General features: G+C 51.4%; 2 protein-coding genes across 2 annotated transcripts in view; one reads left to right on the plus strand and one right to left on the minus strand.

Annotated features, from left to right (window-relative positions):
* The first annotated feature begins 1472 nt into the window (after positions 1-1472).
* KCNK15 (potassium two pore domain channel subfamily K member 15) lies at positions 1473-7188 on the plus strand. Its single transcript, XM_027693840.1, has 2 exons — positions 1473-1764; positions 4950-7188. The coding sequence occupies exons 1-2, from the start codon at positions 1482-1484 to the stop codon at positions 5861-5863; spliced, it is 1197 nt and encodes a 398-aa protein (XP_027549641.1). The 5' UTR covers positions 1473-1481; the 3' UTR covers positions 5864-7188.
* An 844-nt stretch (positions 7189-8032) lies between these two features.
* RIMS4 (regulating synaptic membrane exocytosis 4) overlaps positions 8033-16825 on the minus strand; it is a 54336-nt gene continuing 45543 nt past the window's right edge. The window contains exon 6 of the mRNA XM_027693842.1: positions 8033-15862. Within this exon, the coding sequence (XP_027549643.1) occupies positions 15644-15862 (219 nt within the window). The 3' untranslated portion in view covers positions 8033-15643. The remainder of the gene's footprint in view (positions 15863-16825) is intronic.

Genomic DNA, 16825 nt, shown 5'->3' on the forward strand with positions numbered 1-16825 from the left:
TGCCACAATCTCCCCCAGCAGTCTGTTCCAGTGTTTTACTGTCCTCATAGTTAAAAAGTTTTTCTTACGTCCAATGCAAACCTCCACTGTTGCAAAGAAAGCCCAAAGCATCTTGTCCTCTCCACAGAGAGAAGCAAGATGGATGAAGAGGGATGTAAGCCTCATTGGTTTTTTTACTTGTTTTATTCCCAGCCAAAAGAAAGACAGTTTATTTCTTGAACAAGATACCATCTCCTGCAACACACAACTCAGAAGTATCTTTCTATTTTTAAAAGTGAAGTATAAGAGTTACATAAAAGCTGTGGAAACCAGGAATGAGAAACAGGGTCTTCACTCTGCGGGCTCTGTTTCCTACCCCAGCTAATTTCCCCACTCCTCGGAGCTGACCTGGGCTGTCCACAGCCCATCAGTGTGAGGAGGCTGCACTCGCTGCCCTCCTTACCAGCACAGGGCTGACAGGCCCCACGACCCCTGTGCCTGCAGCCTCTCATACATGTGCAAAAGAAAGCAGCAGAAACCCTGAACCTGGTTATTTTGTTCCTTTCTGCCCTCTTAAGACAGCACTGGACACGAGAAGCCAGACTGTCTGCTCTGGTGACCTGCTGAGAAAAGCAGAGATGGGGCAGATAATGCAGACAGAGAACACAAAATAGATAACTCAGGTAGATAACACAAGACAACACAGATAGACAACACTGATAACACAGATAGATAATAAAGGTGACACAGATAACATGGGTAACACAGGCAACACAGACAATATGGGTGACACAGACAGATAACGGGGGTAACACAGGAAACACAGGTAACTGTTCCTCAGTGCCCTTGGTGTGAAGCAGCACTCCCTGCCCACAGCTGGGCAGAGCATCAGGAGCGGGGGCTGCCTGCACGGGGATGGCACCGCAGGGTACTTCGGGACAGCCACACAGCCCTAAAGGCCCTTTCTGCCACCAGGGCAGGCAGCGAGGGTGCTGGCATGAGAACCTCCTCCAGCCTGGGCGCACGCAGCCAGGGGCAACTTTGGGGGCAACGGGGCTGTCACCGGCGCCACCGGCACGGGACGAACCGCGGCCTCGCCAGGGCTCACCTGCAGCCCAGGGTGCCAGGCACGGGAGACTTGGGAGACAGCAGAGCCAGCCTTGGTGTGAGTGCGAGCCGGTGACCGAAGCAGCCGCTGCCTACGGAGCCGGTGCGGGGAGCGCGCAGGAGGCGGTGCCCGCGGCACTCCGGAGGCGCTGCGCGGTGCCCGCGGTCGGTGCGGGGGATCCGTGCGCGGTGTGCGGTGCGCGGTGTGCGGTGCGCGGTGTGCGGTGCGCGGTGTGCGGTGCGCGGTGTGCGGTGTGCCGTGTGCGGTGTGCGGAGCGCGGGGGGCGGTCGCGGGGGGTGCGCGGGGGGTGCGCGGGGGGTGCGCGGGGGGGCGGGCGGGGGGCGGCGGCGGGGCCATGCGGAGCCCGGGCTGAGCGCGGCGGCCGCCCCTCGCCATGAAGCGGCAGAACCTGCGCACGGCCGCGCTCATCCTCTGCATCTTCTCCTACCTGCTGGTGGGCGCCGCCGTCTTCGATGCGCTGGAGTCGGAGGCGGAGAGCGGCCGCAAGCGGCTGCTGGAGCAGAAGCGCGGGGAGCTGCGGAGGAAGTACCGCTTCTCCGCCGACGACTACCGGGAGCTGGAGCGGCTGGTGCTGCAGGCCGAGCCGCACCGCGCCGGCCGCCAGTGGAAGTTCGCCGGCTCCTTCTACTTCGCCATCACGGTCATCACAACCATCGGTGAGTGCGGGCAGCCCGGCCGGCGCCCGCGGCATCCCTCCTTCCCCAACCCACTGCACGCCGCGTCCCTCCATCCCCACCTCCCGATACCCCGTGTCCCTCCATCCCTATCTCCCATCTTCCTCTATCCCCACGCCCCTGCATCCCGTATCCCTCCATCGCCACCTCCCTGCACCCCATCCTCCTCCATCTCCACACCTCCAGCACCCCTGGGAGCTCCAGGACAGCCTGGGGGATGCCCACATGGCAGAGGCAGGTCTGCTCCTCTCAAGGCTTGCATCTCTTTAGGCCACCCCCGAGCTGACCCTGTGAGACCCTCAGTGCCCAGCGCTGGGGAAGGCAAGGCATGGGCAGGCTGGGGCCACCCAGATGCCGGGGATGCTGCTGTGACTGGGGCCACGAGAAACGATGGTGTCCCAGGGAGGCAGCACCTCGTGGAGCTTCTGCAGGAACCTTCGGGGCAGGCAGCTGCCCAAGCTGGCAGCGATGTGGGAGGGCAGAGGTGGGGGCCACGTCTGTCCCCTGCTCAGGGCTGTAGCCAGTGAGCCGAGCGAAGAGCTGGGCGAGAACTGTTGGCTTCTTTGCCAGCTCAAAACTCCAGAGGTTTGGCTGTGTGAGACCTGCTTCAGGGAGCCAAGAGAGCCACCAGCCACTGCCCCTCGCTCTGCCTGCGCGGGAACCTGCAGAGAGATGGGTGTCAGCTTGGAGGGGAATGATTGAATCACATTAAACTCCCACACAGACACACTCACCTACACTGGAGCCCAGTGCCTTCAATTTTGCAAGAGAATGAAACTAAATTGTTTGAGGGTTCCCTTAATTCTAGGTGATATTAGCCACATGGGAGTTTAGCACTGTTTAATTAATCCATTTTGATTAATCCATGCACCCTGAGCATCCCAGGGGGGTAGACAGGCTGGGATCCTGTGCTTTGCTTGTGCTGGGATTTCAATCAGCAGATGTGTTTTGGAGGCAGGAATTCTGAGGCCAAATCCTGTCCTGCCACAGCCAGCAGCCACCTCCTCATCTGCAGGACAGGACTCAGCCTTACCAAAGGGCTTGGGATGGTTGAAACACCTCTGGTAGCTGAAAGCATCATCCCCCAGGACAAGGGCTGATGGGATCAACTGCACCGTGTTACCAGAGGACAAGAGGTGGCAGAGGGGCAGGAACCCTGCAGGCCCTGCCTGGGGTCTCCACGTGTTCCCATGGGATGGGGGCCGTGCAGCTGGGAACACGTGGCCAGCAAATAGCAGCGGGCTCAGGGCACAGTTCAGGTGAGGCCCCAGCAGGAGGGAAGGGTGAATGGCTTCAGCAAAAATCTCCATCACTGCCTGACAGGTTATAGCTTCATTTACATGATTTTCCTGTCAGCTGTGACAAACAATGGCTACGCTTCTCACACGCCCCGTGCGATAAATAATTGCAGCCCAGGTGCCATATTTCTGAAACACTGGCATGTCAGATCTCTTTGTGTTGGGCTGTGCTCCAAATCTCAGTTTTAACGTTAATGTAGCTGTGTTTATTCTTTCTAATTCCCTTTGTCATTTTGAAAGCATCAGTCAAATGCTCTTTCAACAGTCTCTCAGGGTATAACAACTGTTTTTCCACTTACTGCTCTTCTGGATCATTATATTTACCTCCTCATTGCTGTCATTGTATTATCTGGTAGCCTGGGATCTGGTAATTGCACTTGGTTATTAAGCTTGGATCTGACAGGGGTTTTTTGCCACTGCAGTCTCCTGTCTGCTCTGTATTCTGTGAAATGTGGCATGCAGGCATTAAGTTCATAATTTTTGATTGTGTGGGTTTGTGAACAGACAGAGCAATTAGAAGCTGGTGCCTTCCTGCCTGCTCGCAGCTCAGAGCGCAGCATGGTGCAGGATGCTGTCCTCAGCCCCTCAACCCTGTCCCAAGCAGGAGTTTCCTGGAGCAGGAGAGGTGTGTTCCAGAGCCTGGGATAACATGGTTATCCTCCTCTGGTCATCCCATCACTGTATGCTGTCAGCTTCCACAAGAGTCCTGGAAACCCACTGGCAGCAAGGACAGAGGTGAAGCCAAGTCACAGCTTAGAGTAAAGACAGAAATAAACAAGAGGGTTTCTTCTCCACGCAAAAGTCACACAAATTCCTGCAAAAAGTGAAAATATAAGTAGGTGTCTGTGAAAGGCCCTGGCAGCAGCATGGGAAGGAGCCAGGGTTGTTCTGCAGGCACCTTCAGAAGGGAAGTTTCTGGCCCTGGTAGTTTCTTGTAAAAGAAACTCAGAAGAAAGGCTCGGATGCCTTTGGATGCCTTTGGATGCCGTTACTCCCCACGCCACGTGACTCCCTGGCACCGAGTTCGTTACTCATCTGCTGAGGGCAGGGGCCACTGGTTTCTGTTAAGCTGCTGTAATTGAGGTGGGCACAAAATCGCTGGAGTCCGGAAGATTGCAGCGAATACCTCATTATGCCTCACAGTGTAATTGTGTGTGTCCTTGAGTCACAGCTCTGGAACTTGGACCAAGGTGGGGAAATTAAATCTCAGAAGGCATTCAAGGCAAACCTTGTCCTCCTTGAGCTCCTTGTCCCCGGGACAAGGGCTGACAGGGTTTCAATGGCATAAATGCTCACTTCCCTGCATCTAAAACAGCACAACCCGTCCTCCCCAACAGTCCGGCCGTGATTTAGGTCTGAGTCTTGGTGACACTGGAGTAAATCTGGAGTGGCTCTGCAGAAGTCCTCCCACACTTATAAGCTTCTGCAGGGACTGGCTCTATAACTCCTGTTCAACAAGGTCACACAGCGGGTGCTCATATGGCCGAGAGTCAAAGGTTCCCGTGACACCGGAGTGCTCAGGGGGAGCAGGAGCAGGTGCCAGGGGAGGTGTCGATGCCCCTGCAGGGCAGTCGTGGACAGTCCTGGCTGGGTGTGTTCCCTCCCACAGGGTGACCCTGGCACTGTTGTCTCAGCATCCTGCAGAGCCCCCATCCTCCCTAAGGTTACCCTGCACACCCGGCACTGCATTGGCATGGCCTCTGAATTGTTTGTGAGCTGCAGGAGGCTCGTCCAGCTCTAGACCCCAGTCCAGCTTTAGGGCCCCTCATGGCCTCTGCCTCCACTCTCCTACTGCTCCTCTGGTCCCAGGGCAGCCTTGCTGGAAACCCCAGCGAGGGCTTGACACCACTTTTCCTCTTTCCTTCCCAGGCTATGGACACGCTGCCCCGGGCACGGATGCCGGCAAAGTTTTCTGCATGTTCTACGCCATCCTGGGCATCCCCCTGACGCTGGTCATGTTCCAGAGCCTGGGGGAGCGCATGAACACCGTGGTGCGGCTGCTGCTCAAGAAGATCAAGAAGTGTCTGGGCATGAGGACAACCCATGTCTCCATGGAGAACATGGTCCTTGTGGGCTTTCTGTCCTGCATGGGCACCCTGTGCATCGGCGCCGCAGCCTTCTCTTACTTCGAGGGCTGGACTTTCTTTCATGCCTATTACTACTGCTTCATCACCTTGACCACTATTGGCTTTGGAGACTTTGTGGCTCTGCAGAAGAACGAGGCTCTGCAGAAGAAGCCCCCGTACGTGGCTTTCAGCTTCATGTACATCCTGGTGGGCCTGACCGTCATCGGCGCCTTCCTCAACCTGGTGGTGCTGCGGTTCCTGACGATGAACTCGGAGGACGAGCGGCGGGACGCCGAGGAGCGAGCCTCGCTGAGGAGAGCCCGGAACAACATCCACCTCAAGCCAAAAGAGGACAGCCGGAGCAGCAACGCCATTTTTCTCCCCGCGGAGGACAGGACGAGCCAGATGAACCTGATCCCGCTGGTCCAGGAGGACGCGGAGAGGCAGCGGCGCCAGTCGGCCAACTCGGCGGCCGCGGTGCCCTCCTTCTGCACGTGCCTGTGCTACAGACCCCAGGTGTGCGGCAGCCCCGTGCCCTCCCACCCCGAGACTCTGAGCTGCCACACCAACCCCGTGTACTACAACTCCATCTCCTACAAAATCGACGAGGTGTCCCTGAGCACGCGGGGTCAGACCGGCTCTTCCCCGGGGAGCACTTTGTCATCCAACAGCCCTCGCTGCCGGCAGCACCCCCGGCTGCGCAGGAAATCCATCTAAGGAGCGCGTGCCAAGCTGCACCCAGCGCTCGAGTCTTACCATGATGAAAAATTAAGAACAGAGATGCCAGGTTCTTCTTACTCTCTCATTTCTTCTGTTACTCTCCCCCTTCAGCTGGCAGCCAGCCCCATGCAGGGTCCAGCAGGAGCCTTTAAACCCTGTCGAGAAATAAGTACTCCTTTTTTGCAGGCACTGAATGACATTGTCGGTTTTTATTTGCTTTTTCCTCCCAAGTAGGTTCAGGCATTTGGGTCTGGCAAGAGCCCCCCTGGTGTGAAGCCCGGCGAGCTGTAGGTTTGCTTTCCCACCTCCCTGCTCCCCAAAGGGTGCTTTGCTGCTTTCCCACCCTGCCAAACCTTGGCTGTGGCTGCTGCCAGCACATGGCTCCTGCTCCATGGGGTGGGTTGCACTTGCTGAGAGTACCAGAAGCAGGGCCCATGTGAGTGAGCCCTGCAGGGTTGGGGGCCTTTAAGTTGTCCCCTGACACTGGATGCAGGTAAGTCAGTGCCATGCAGTAGGTTTGCAGCTGGTGATGGGCAGGAGGGAATGGGCTCAGCACATGGGGATGGCTTCATGGAGTTGCATCTCCCAGGCCTTTAGGCTGGCTCAGTGCTTCTGGAAGCTGGAGGCCCATGCACTCACCCACTTGCCCACCAGCACACCGTACCTCTTACACCTTACTGCCACTGGTGGGTCCTGAGCTGGCTGGTGGGATGCTGTGTCCCACTCACAGGGGAAGCTGAACTCCTGCAGTCCTGCCCAGCCCTCCTTTGCTGAGCCCGCACTGTGCTAAGGACAGCCCCAGGGAGAGCCTTCCTCAACCACACAAAGTCACTTGAAAAGGGCTTGGCCTTGAGGAGACTTTTTTTTTAGCTAAAATCACCCCTCCCTTCCCCACCTTTCCTCCAGCTGGAAGCCCCAGCAGGAGTGCCAGCTCCTCACCTCCTCACAGTCCCCACGAGCCCCTGGGTCTGTGTTTATTGCTGCTGGGATTACCTGAGGGGGCTGATCCCATCCCCACGTGCCCCCCACACCTAGGAGGCTCTTTCCAGCTAGTGGCCTTTGTCCATCCTGTCTCATCTGCAGGAAAGCAGGACTAGGCTCTGACAGCGGCAGGAGCCCTGTCTCACTTTTTTTTTCCCCAGTAAAGGGACATTGTCACTATTGGCTCTATCTAAAATACCCTCTGAGGGGGTTTTCCTGAAGGAAAATCCACTTTTCTTGATGTGAAGGCATGGAGAGTGCCAGTGTTGGAAAGGTCTCAGGGCAGGCTTTGCTCTCTCCCCTTTTGTTCTGGGTGGCAGCTTAATAAAAGATGAATCCAGCTGGTGGTGGTTGGTTATTTGTCACGAGGAGGAGCAGAGGGATGTGTCCAAGCCCCAAACCCCAGAGACTGCTGGGGAGCTTGGCTGCTCAGGGACCACCTGAGCCCTGCTTTGGAAGCTGGTGATGGTCTGAGGGTGAGAGATGCTGTTCACCCCCAGGTGCCCCCAGACACTCTCACTGCTAAAGAAACCCTCCCCCTCCTCCCTCCACCACTGCTCCCCAGGGGCTGTAGCTGGGGCAGGTGAGGAGCTGCCCCTTGGTCCTGCCCCGATGACCAGCAGAGGGATGTGGAGGCACAAGAAAAACCTTTAAGAAAATTCTCCATGAACTATGACTTGTGATCCCTCATTGCTCCCATATGGGAAAAGGGCTTGTGGCAGCTCCCCAGGGAATGCTGCCTGTTCTCACCACCCACTTTTTTCTGCCAGCAGTCTTCACCTCCAGGGCTTAAAAATCACCCTTGAACAGCCAGGGCTGGGCATGAAGGATCTTGGGAAGAAAACAGCAGGAGCAGAAGGCTTTGGACTGGGGTGGTGAGCAGAGTACAGCTGGGAGCAAGCTGAGCTCTGTGCCTGGGGAGGCCCATGGCCCAGTTTCATCTGGAAGTGTCACAGGGGAATGCAGGTTTGAAGCTGGGGCTGATTGAGGGAGCTAGAGTGAGGGCCCTTCCACAAAGAGCACTGGCAAGGAGCCTGGGACAGAACTGGGACACACCAGGATGAGTTGCTCTCATTCCCCACAGCCACAAGAAGAAGGGAAAGCCCAGTTGAAATCAGGCTGAAGACCAGGGTGGTGGCAACAGAGAGGGCACAGACACTCCACAAAAAAACCTCCAACACACCATAGGAAAAAAAAAGGTTTTATTATCACCATTATCAACGTTTTCATTAGCTTAACACTGAATTGTAAATCACTCAATCATTACATATTGTCTGAATAAAACCTACAGACAGGAAAAAAGTATAGCAGAATCCTCTCCTGACTACAGGACGTGTCCCACCTTCCACCCAAGGCAGCCCACGCACCTCGCAAGCCACTCACCCCCGGGGCAAAGGCTGCCCAGCTCCATTGCCTGTGTTCCCTCCGGCTCCACGGAGATTACATCTCACCACACGATGTTAAAAACCTCCAATAAGTTTTGGAGAGAGGTACCAGAGGCCAAAAAGAGGCAGATCAGCTGCCCCTGCTCCTACGGAAAGGCAAGAGGAGTGCAGTGCCCCTGCAAAGCTATTGGGTTTTGTGAAGCGATTAATGAAGTAAAAAGGGTTAACCCATGAAAGCAGATTTCCCTATACTGGCCAGGCCCTGGCAGGGGGGGGAACAAGGCAGAGCACCTGCACGCTGGAGTGGGGAGGTGAGGGTGTGGATGGGCTGGGGATGGCCCCATCCCCGAGCAGAGGCCAGCTCTGCTGCACCGCCCCGGGGCTCCCGGCGGGCAGCCTGGGAGGGATGTGTCAGTGAAAAGAGATGCCCTGGGCAGCCTCAGTCCCCTCGGGCTGGATAAGGCCTCGTATGGAGAGGGAAGGGAGCAGAGGGCGCTGGGGAAAGCAAAGGGAACCTGGAGGAAAGCTAGCTGGGAGCTCCCCTTCTCCCTGGGAAGCACAGGGGCAGATCCCGGTCTGTCCTCTCCTGGCTGTCGGTGTGGCACATCCCACCTGCCTGCGCTGGGCAGCCCCTGCAGAAGACCCCTTGCTCCTTCCAAGGATGGGAAAGGAAGGACCCCCTGTGGTTTGAATCTGGGACTGCCACAAAACGTGGGCAGGACACGGGCATCCCTGGTGGGTGGCAGGCCATGGCAGTGCTGCATGAGGGGGTCTTGGGGGAGGCACTGCATCCCCGGGATGCCCTTTGCTGTTCCCTGGTGCAGGGAACAGCCTGCAGGGAGCAGGAGAAAGGCAAGCCCAGCGTGGTGAGGCTGTGGGATCGTGCCTTGGACTCGTTCTCCAAACCTTGCTTCCCTTTGCTCCAAAGCCAAAAGCAGCTCCAGGTCGAGGAGATGGAATCACCAAAGCAGAGACCAGTGTGCAGCACTGGGTAAGGAGCAGCAGCCACAAAGCAAAAACTGCTGTGGGATTTCAAGCTCCAGGCTGGCTATTAGTGGGACCTGGAGCACCTATCCCAACATGTGGTGCCCAAGCAACTACAAAAACCAGCTCCTGGAAAGCCTATGGGATGGCTTCAGCATCCTGGATCCTTCCCTCGGGTTGCTTCTGCCCCCATCCTGCTCAGGGAGTGGAGCTCACAGCTGTGCCCTCACGGCCTCTCTGCCAGACACAGCCCTTCCCTCTCCAGCATGGGGGTCTCGAGCCCACCTGAGGTGCCCAGCATAAATGCCAAGGCTGTCTGCTGACCTGGCTGAGCGGGGCTGAACAACACAGCTTTGGGTGCTGTTTTAGCTCCTGGGAAGTCATAAAGGGAAAGTCGATGGGTTGTCGCCTCTGTTTGCTGGTGCTCTGGAAAGGGCTGGTGCAGGGTCCTTCTGTTACAGCCTCTTAAGTGCAAAGAACCAAATGCTACAAGAAACTCTCCCTGGTTCCTCCCCTCCACAAGAGTAAGAGCAGCTACCATGGGGGAGGGAGGGCAGAGGGTGTCTACACTTTGAGAAGAGCCTGAGGTTCCCCAAGAATGACTGTGATGCTGCTGTCGTGGGTGAGCAGCTGGGGCTGGACGTGTGGCTGCTTGGTCACGGGGATGTGGCCACTGAGCAGAGGAGCCTGGCAGTGTGAGTGGAAAACTCGTCAGCCATATTTTGAGAACACCTAATCACTTGCAAACTCCCTGGGGAATTAACGTGTTCTCAGACACACACCTTGGCTGGTGTGCACTGGAGTAAACATGAAAAGGTTTTCACTGATCATCCCCTTTTCTAAATGTTTGGCTCAAATTTGGTAGCTGCAATTTCATTTTAGATGCTCCCTCCAGGTTTCAATATGCCCTGGACTCCTCTACTGACGGTGCTTTGCATTTACACCTCTCTCTCTCTCCTCAAAGCGTTTCACAAAAACCAGGAATTCTTCCATCATTCCTCCAGGCTCCCAGCACCACTGGGACTTGCTGCCTGCACAGCCAGCAGTCTGGCAGTCTTGAGAACAACATAGAGACCTGTCCTATGGGAAATGCTGCAAGGAATCCACAGGCAATGAACTGGGATGCCATTCTGAAGCTGTTTTATTCTATGCACTGCACCAATGATGGAGCTGACTTAAAATCCAATATCCTGATCCTGCCACTTTGGAAAAATCTTCAGGTGAGCCCAGCACTAGCAAAATTGTGGAGAATGGCACAGAACAGCCTGTGCCTGTTTCACCCCTCAGTCCCCCGTGATCCTCTGCGAAGGTGCAATCGCTCTGCCTTGGGTGGAATTTTCTAACAAAATGGACAAATACCACCTATGAAATGGACAAAATAACCCACAAAGCCTTTAAAGAAGAGCAGCCCAATCTGCTGCTCTAAAAAAAGCCTCCCTTTAGCTTGCCCCTGGTATCTCGAGGAAAATAGGCAGCTGTCAGGCAGAACTGATGTGGCCCCAGAGTGCAAAGGCTTTTTTGCTTTATCAGGGCTACGGTGGCAGTGGGAACCATTCTCGTCGAGTTACAAATACTAGATAGCCTAAGAAAAACCAGGAGATTGAAACAGTCATGAAGTTTATACTGAAACTATTTTTTACCTCTGTAGTATGAAGTCACCTACAGCTCTTTCATTCCTCACCTAAGAGAGATCTCATGTCGATGGGCACAGACACTCACAGAGAAGTCTATAGGATGAATATATCTCACAAGGCAACAGCCCAGTCTTTGTTTTTTACAGTCAAAGTTAATATGGATCTTTTTCGAAAGTGATGTCGTTGAGATTGAAGACAATTATAAACTGTATCAACAATATGTACTACAGCCTGCAAGTCACAATCTGTGCACACCAAATGGAATATATTATTGCTTGGTAGCCTATTAGACTTTCTTTATAAAAAGATTTTTATACAGAGTACAGGATTATGACAAAACTAGCTAAGTAGTTCTCATCTTGAAAATACAACATCGATTCTTTCAACAAAGTAGCTGAGAGTTAATGAATGATAACAAATACTTACTAATAATTTTATGGCCAGTTTGAACAGAATTTCTTATAGGACTCTTTTCTGGTGTTTATTTACATATGCCTCTTTTCTTTTGGAAAAAAGTTGTTAAAATATAACAAGGAACATAGAAATCAAAAGAATGAGTAAACTTCATACCAAGAACATCAAACATTTTTGAAAACACTAAATTATGTTACCTGTTAAAAAACGTACATATCATTTTGTCTTTAAAGAAAAATATTCTTCCTGTTTTAAAATATTACCAACAGCATGTAATAAACTAACTTAAAATGAGTTTCATAAAAAAGTTGTCTTGCTGTCTAAACATTACTAAACATGCTTAGGTTGAGATTCTGTTAACTGCCTCAACATCTTAAAAACAGCTCCTTTACAGGAACTTGTGATATTCATACTCCAGAAGACCTGCAAATTTAGAACAGTACATTGATAAAGGATCTGGTAGCTAGGAACAATAAATATATATTTTCATTCAAAGCAAATAATGCTGCAATGTCCTTTGAAACAATCCATGCCCAAGAAGTGGGGATGCACTCGACTGAACAATAAAGTCACCTGGCCCTTACCCTGCCCAAGGACACAAGTGCCCACATGGCTCTGACTGCAGGATGAGGACCCATGGATTGAACTGCAGACTGAGGACCTTGTGCTGGCTCTGTGCCACCCCAGCTGTGTTGGGGCAAAGGGAAAAAAAACACCAAGAGACTGGGAAAATACCCTTTTTTTTTTTCCTGAACAAACCAGGACCAGCCACGGTGATGGCTGCAAATTTTTGCTCAGAGCACAAAGAGGACAAAGCCACATGTGAGGCTGCTCTGCCTGTGTGCAGGGGATTCCCACTGGGGGGAGATTATTCTGCTCTCAGCATCAAGATTTGTTTTCCATGGGAATAGTAATGCAGATAACAGTTAAGGATTGGCTCTCCATGGTTTTTTTGGCCAGCAATCCTCCCATTACCATTACAACATAGTAGTTCATGCACAACCTTGAGCTAGGCAGGTATTTATCTCTGCTCAGTCTCATCCCTCATCACACTCACAGACCAAAAATACTTTTTTTCTTTTATTTAAGTCTCCTGCTCTTCCTCTCTCCCCTGTCTCTGACTAGAACTAACAGCAGGACTCAGGCACAGGAAAAGGCTCAGCCAGGACTTGCAAAGGGAACCAAAGTTGAGTTTCCAGTTGCTCATCACTCTGGCAAATGTCTGCTTTGTACACAACCATGCTGGTAATCCCAACTGTCACAGCACATCACCTCAGACAGGAACTGGCCAGGCAAATTTTGGGGAAAAAAGGATTAGGCTTTATAAAAATAAGCTATTCCAAGCCTGAGACTTGTCTTGGATGCTATAGTGGGAGTATTTAAATTGATGGATAACTAGAAGAGTTCTTTTTTTGACTACAATATGCCATGGTCAGTGCAGGAATCACGGGTATGAGTGAAGCAAGAATTTAGACTTTGGGGTACAATGCAACTCTCCTGGCCTCACTCTGTATCCTGTGAGCACACTCAGGAGGGTCCTGTGAGTCTGCTTTAAGAGGGAAGGTCACCTGCACTTGCCAGTTCACGTGGCTGTGCTGTGTGTTGCAGCCAGGGATGGCAACAGCTCACTCACTGGGGAGAAACAGGACTGGGAAGTGAGTAAAACAAAAGTGAGAGCCACTGGACCACAGTCAACCACGTAAAAAATGCAGAAGAAAACAGGACAGAGCAGAGTGTTAAACTGCCTCCGAATCACAGAACTGGAGACATTAACAAAAATAACACAACCAGAACTGTAACTTCTGTGTTTTATCCTGACAGTGACCTTTTCCTGTGATTAAAACCAGATGGAAGATAGTCCTCAGTGCTATGGGGTCCTGTGGTAACTAAACTGATCATCACTGAGCCCACAGAGCTTTTGGAGGGGCAGGATACAGAGACACGTCGTGTCTGCCAGGGAAACAGGAACTGAGCTTTTTGACAGACAGTCATTAAACAAAGTTTTCTGGGGGAATGTTTTTGGCATGTATAGTCTCCTACTCCCTATTAAAGACTGCAAAAATGCTGCATTCATCTTCCTGGATGCAGGAAACCCAGGATTAACTTAGCTCTTACTGGTAGATAATGTCCAAACTAAGTACCCATACAAAGGTTTCGGCATAACTTAAGACAGAAGCCCTGTTACTCAGCTGCCAGGTCTGGCATGTACCTGGAGCTCCCCACAGTCCTTTTAAAGTCATAGTTATGAAAAGATCCAGTGCTACAAACCACTAAATCTACCTTATCTATTCTAGTTCATACACATATTGTACAATATTGCCTAGTACTCACTACATACCAAGAGGAAAAGATGCTGACTTGAATTACAAGTAAATGTGCTTTTTTTAAAAAAATAAAAATAAGAGAGAGTGCCACAACATAGTTTGACCAGCATGCAACAAACTTTCTTCAGCTAATATATAGAAATTGTCTAATACAATTAGAAAAAATAATTAGTGAGAGGCCCGAGACATATTTGATCAAGGAAATAAGGAGATTTATCTGAAATGTTGAGGCTTTTGCCACTGAAGACTCAAAAAACTAGACATTCTATGTCCCTTGTCCTCCTTCCCTCTCCTTTATATTATATAATTTTTTATAGATTATTGTAAGGCCTATAATTTTTGCATCTATCATGTAATTTACCTCAAAATAATTTAAAATGCCATAGACAAGCTAGGACCAAAAGCAACTGCTTTTACCATCCACTCAACACTCATGCTTTTATTCTAACAAAGCTGAGGTCCACATGCAGAAATAAATGCTCAGTATTTCTCTATGACAGCTCAAGAATCTGCTCATTCCTACACGTGACATGGGACCTTCACTTTTAAATCACAAAGCAAAACATCTCCAAAAGCTTATTTATTCTGGGACAACAGTCATCAAATCCTCATTAGGAACTAAGACAAAACCTAGCCAAAACAGAGCTATCAACAGAAAACCTTCGGAGATTCTCTGTGATTTTGGATAATTTCAATGTTGGAAGGATCTAGTGCACTTCCTCCAGCACGTGGCTCTGCTGGCAACAGCTGCCACAGCTCAGCAGCTCGGAGAATGTGCTTGACTGGATCTACAAGACTTGTTTACAGTTAGTGTTGCACTTTAATGAACAGAATATACACACTGTGACCACCGTGTGGTCACATTCCTCACTCACTACCTCTCTATACTTCGGGGGTCACATCTCCTCTTGCAGGACACTTGACAATGTCTGTGTACTACTGAGACTGCCTAAAGCTCCCCTCTCTCCACAGGGAAGGTTATGTGCTCTCCAGCATCTTCTTGTCAGATGACAAACTGAGGTTTCTTTATTCTGCACCCCCAGAAACCCCAATCTCCTCTCCCATGGCTGAACAAAACAGTCCTGTTTCCGGTCAGTCCACAGCACAACAGGAAGGGCAGCATCTCCAGCAGATATGTACCAGTACAAGGGAGATGGAGGAAAAGCAGGAGATAGAAGACATCATGACTGAAGGATGCACAGCAACAGGGTAAGGGGGTCAGTAAACTGCAGAACGTTGTATCTGACAATACAAAACATGTCAAGCTGCAACTCTGATGTTCAGCTCCCACTTCTGGTGGGTTTTTTTTCTGAGCAAAACTGCAGTTAATTATCCTGCTAAACTCGAACTCTGTTTAAACTGTCTGGTCTAAGTAGGCGCTACTTGTTCTCCCACCAAGTTTGCTTCATCAGCAGTGTTAGACACGTAATGCAGTAAAGACACTTGCTGGTAATTTGGCACAGTTTGAAAACACGGCTACGACAGTGTTACAGCTAACATGACTCAGTGACAGGGAACTGATTCTAAAGAAGGAGTTGCAGGTTTCTCTCTTTTCCTTCCTTTCGAAAAGAAAGACCTTATAAAAACCCTAATGCTTTCCTCCTAAACTTTCTGCTCCTGCTCTTTTCAGGCCAGATGTTGACCTCTGAATTTTTCAGGTACTTTCTCGTGAAAGAATCCATATTAGAAATTTCTAATATGCACAGTTAAGAAAAATTCCTTCCTTACTCCCCCTCGAATTCTTTCCAACGCTGCAACTTTTCAGGGTTAATATTGATCTGAAACAAGGGTCCAAGAATGACAGTGAGAGAAGTGAAACAAGAGGTGTATGTCTAATTTGACAACTAGGACTCATGCCCCACGGCACCTCCTCCTCGGACGGAGAGGGCACAGTGCCCTCCCCCTCGTCTTCTGTCTAAGGTCACTGGTTTATCCTCCTCTTCCAGCTCCACAAGAACTGATTGAACATGCATTGCGCTTGAGGTCAGAGTTCCAGCAAACAAAACCTTTGACAGCATGTTTAAAAAACAAAAGCAGTTCCCCCTTCCTTACTCACTAAGACCTGTCACAGCAGGGTCCCACTGTGCTCTCCAGGGAAAGCTGTGAGGACTGACGCAGGAGCGGGCCTGTAGTGGGATCTACCATGGAGGAAGTTGGGAAGAGCTTGTACCAGCCGATTGCTAAAGTTGACAAATCCAGTTCTTCCAGGAGGACCCTGGCGACTCCCATGAAGTGCTTGCGCTCCATGCGCCCATAGTTTCCCCAGACTATCACCTTAGGAACAAGAAGGGGGAGCACAGTTAATCCTTCAACTTGCACACTTGCTTGGGAAGCACAGGTCTGACCAATCCTTTCTACTCATCCAACTTCTTGGAGCTTTACTACAGTCCAAGAAGACCAGAAAAATTAACTCTACCAACAGGTAACGTGAAGCTCTGGCTGATGATATTACTAATTATTTTAAGCACATGTTTACAAATTCTAATGTTATCAGATACTTATTCCCCCATGGAAAAGAGGTAAATGTGTATGTGGATAAGACACCATTCTGCCATTCTACCTGCTGGGCAGGGACAGCACCTGCACAAAGTATCCCTGGAGCTGCAGTCCAACACTAGCAGGTAAAACCTGTTCCTGGCACATGACAGGCCTTGGATACACCAAAAGGTGGCCTGGGGGGAAAGGGCGGGAAGAGCTCCTTATGTGGGAAAATAAACCAACAAAAAAAAAGGTGGGCAACAGCTTGGGTCAAAAGCCAACAGTCTGAGGAAAAGAGCATGTTTTAAGTTCTGCACTTGGAGCTTGTGGCACAGGGCAGACAGAGACGAGGCACAGCCACTCACCTGGAGGAAGGGCAGGAGCCCAGCGCTGGCAATGGGACCAGTGGCACAGGGGACACGTGGGGTGGCATGAGGGGAAGCAGAACAGACGGCCGAGATCGGCTCACAGACGCAGAGGAAGGGCTAATGACAGAGCTGGCAGGCGAGCAGGGAAGGCTGAATCACACTTACGACATGATGGAGACCAGTGGGTGGAACAACAGATGCAGTGAGGGTCATGGAATTAGGCATGCTGGAGGTCTGCACGTGGGCAAGGGGCCCTACGTGGCTCAAGACAAAGGTGACGACTGACTCCAGAGCGAGTCCGTGTTCTGAAGAGGAGAGGATGAGTAGGGTGGGTTATGACAATGAGTAGTGATCTCTGGCTAATCCTCACAACTTCCTTCCCACCACATTA

This window comes from Neopelma chrysocephalum, unplaced genomic scaffold (genome assembly GCF_003984885.1).
Source record: "Neopelma chrysocephalum unplaced genomic scaffold, ASM398488v2 Primary Assembly neopelma1_94, whole genome shotgun sequence".
In the NCBI taxonomy this organism is placed as follows: domain Eukaryota; kingdom Metazoa; phylum Chordata; class Aves; order Passeriformes; family Pipridae; genus Neopelma; species Neopelma chrysocephalum.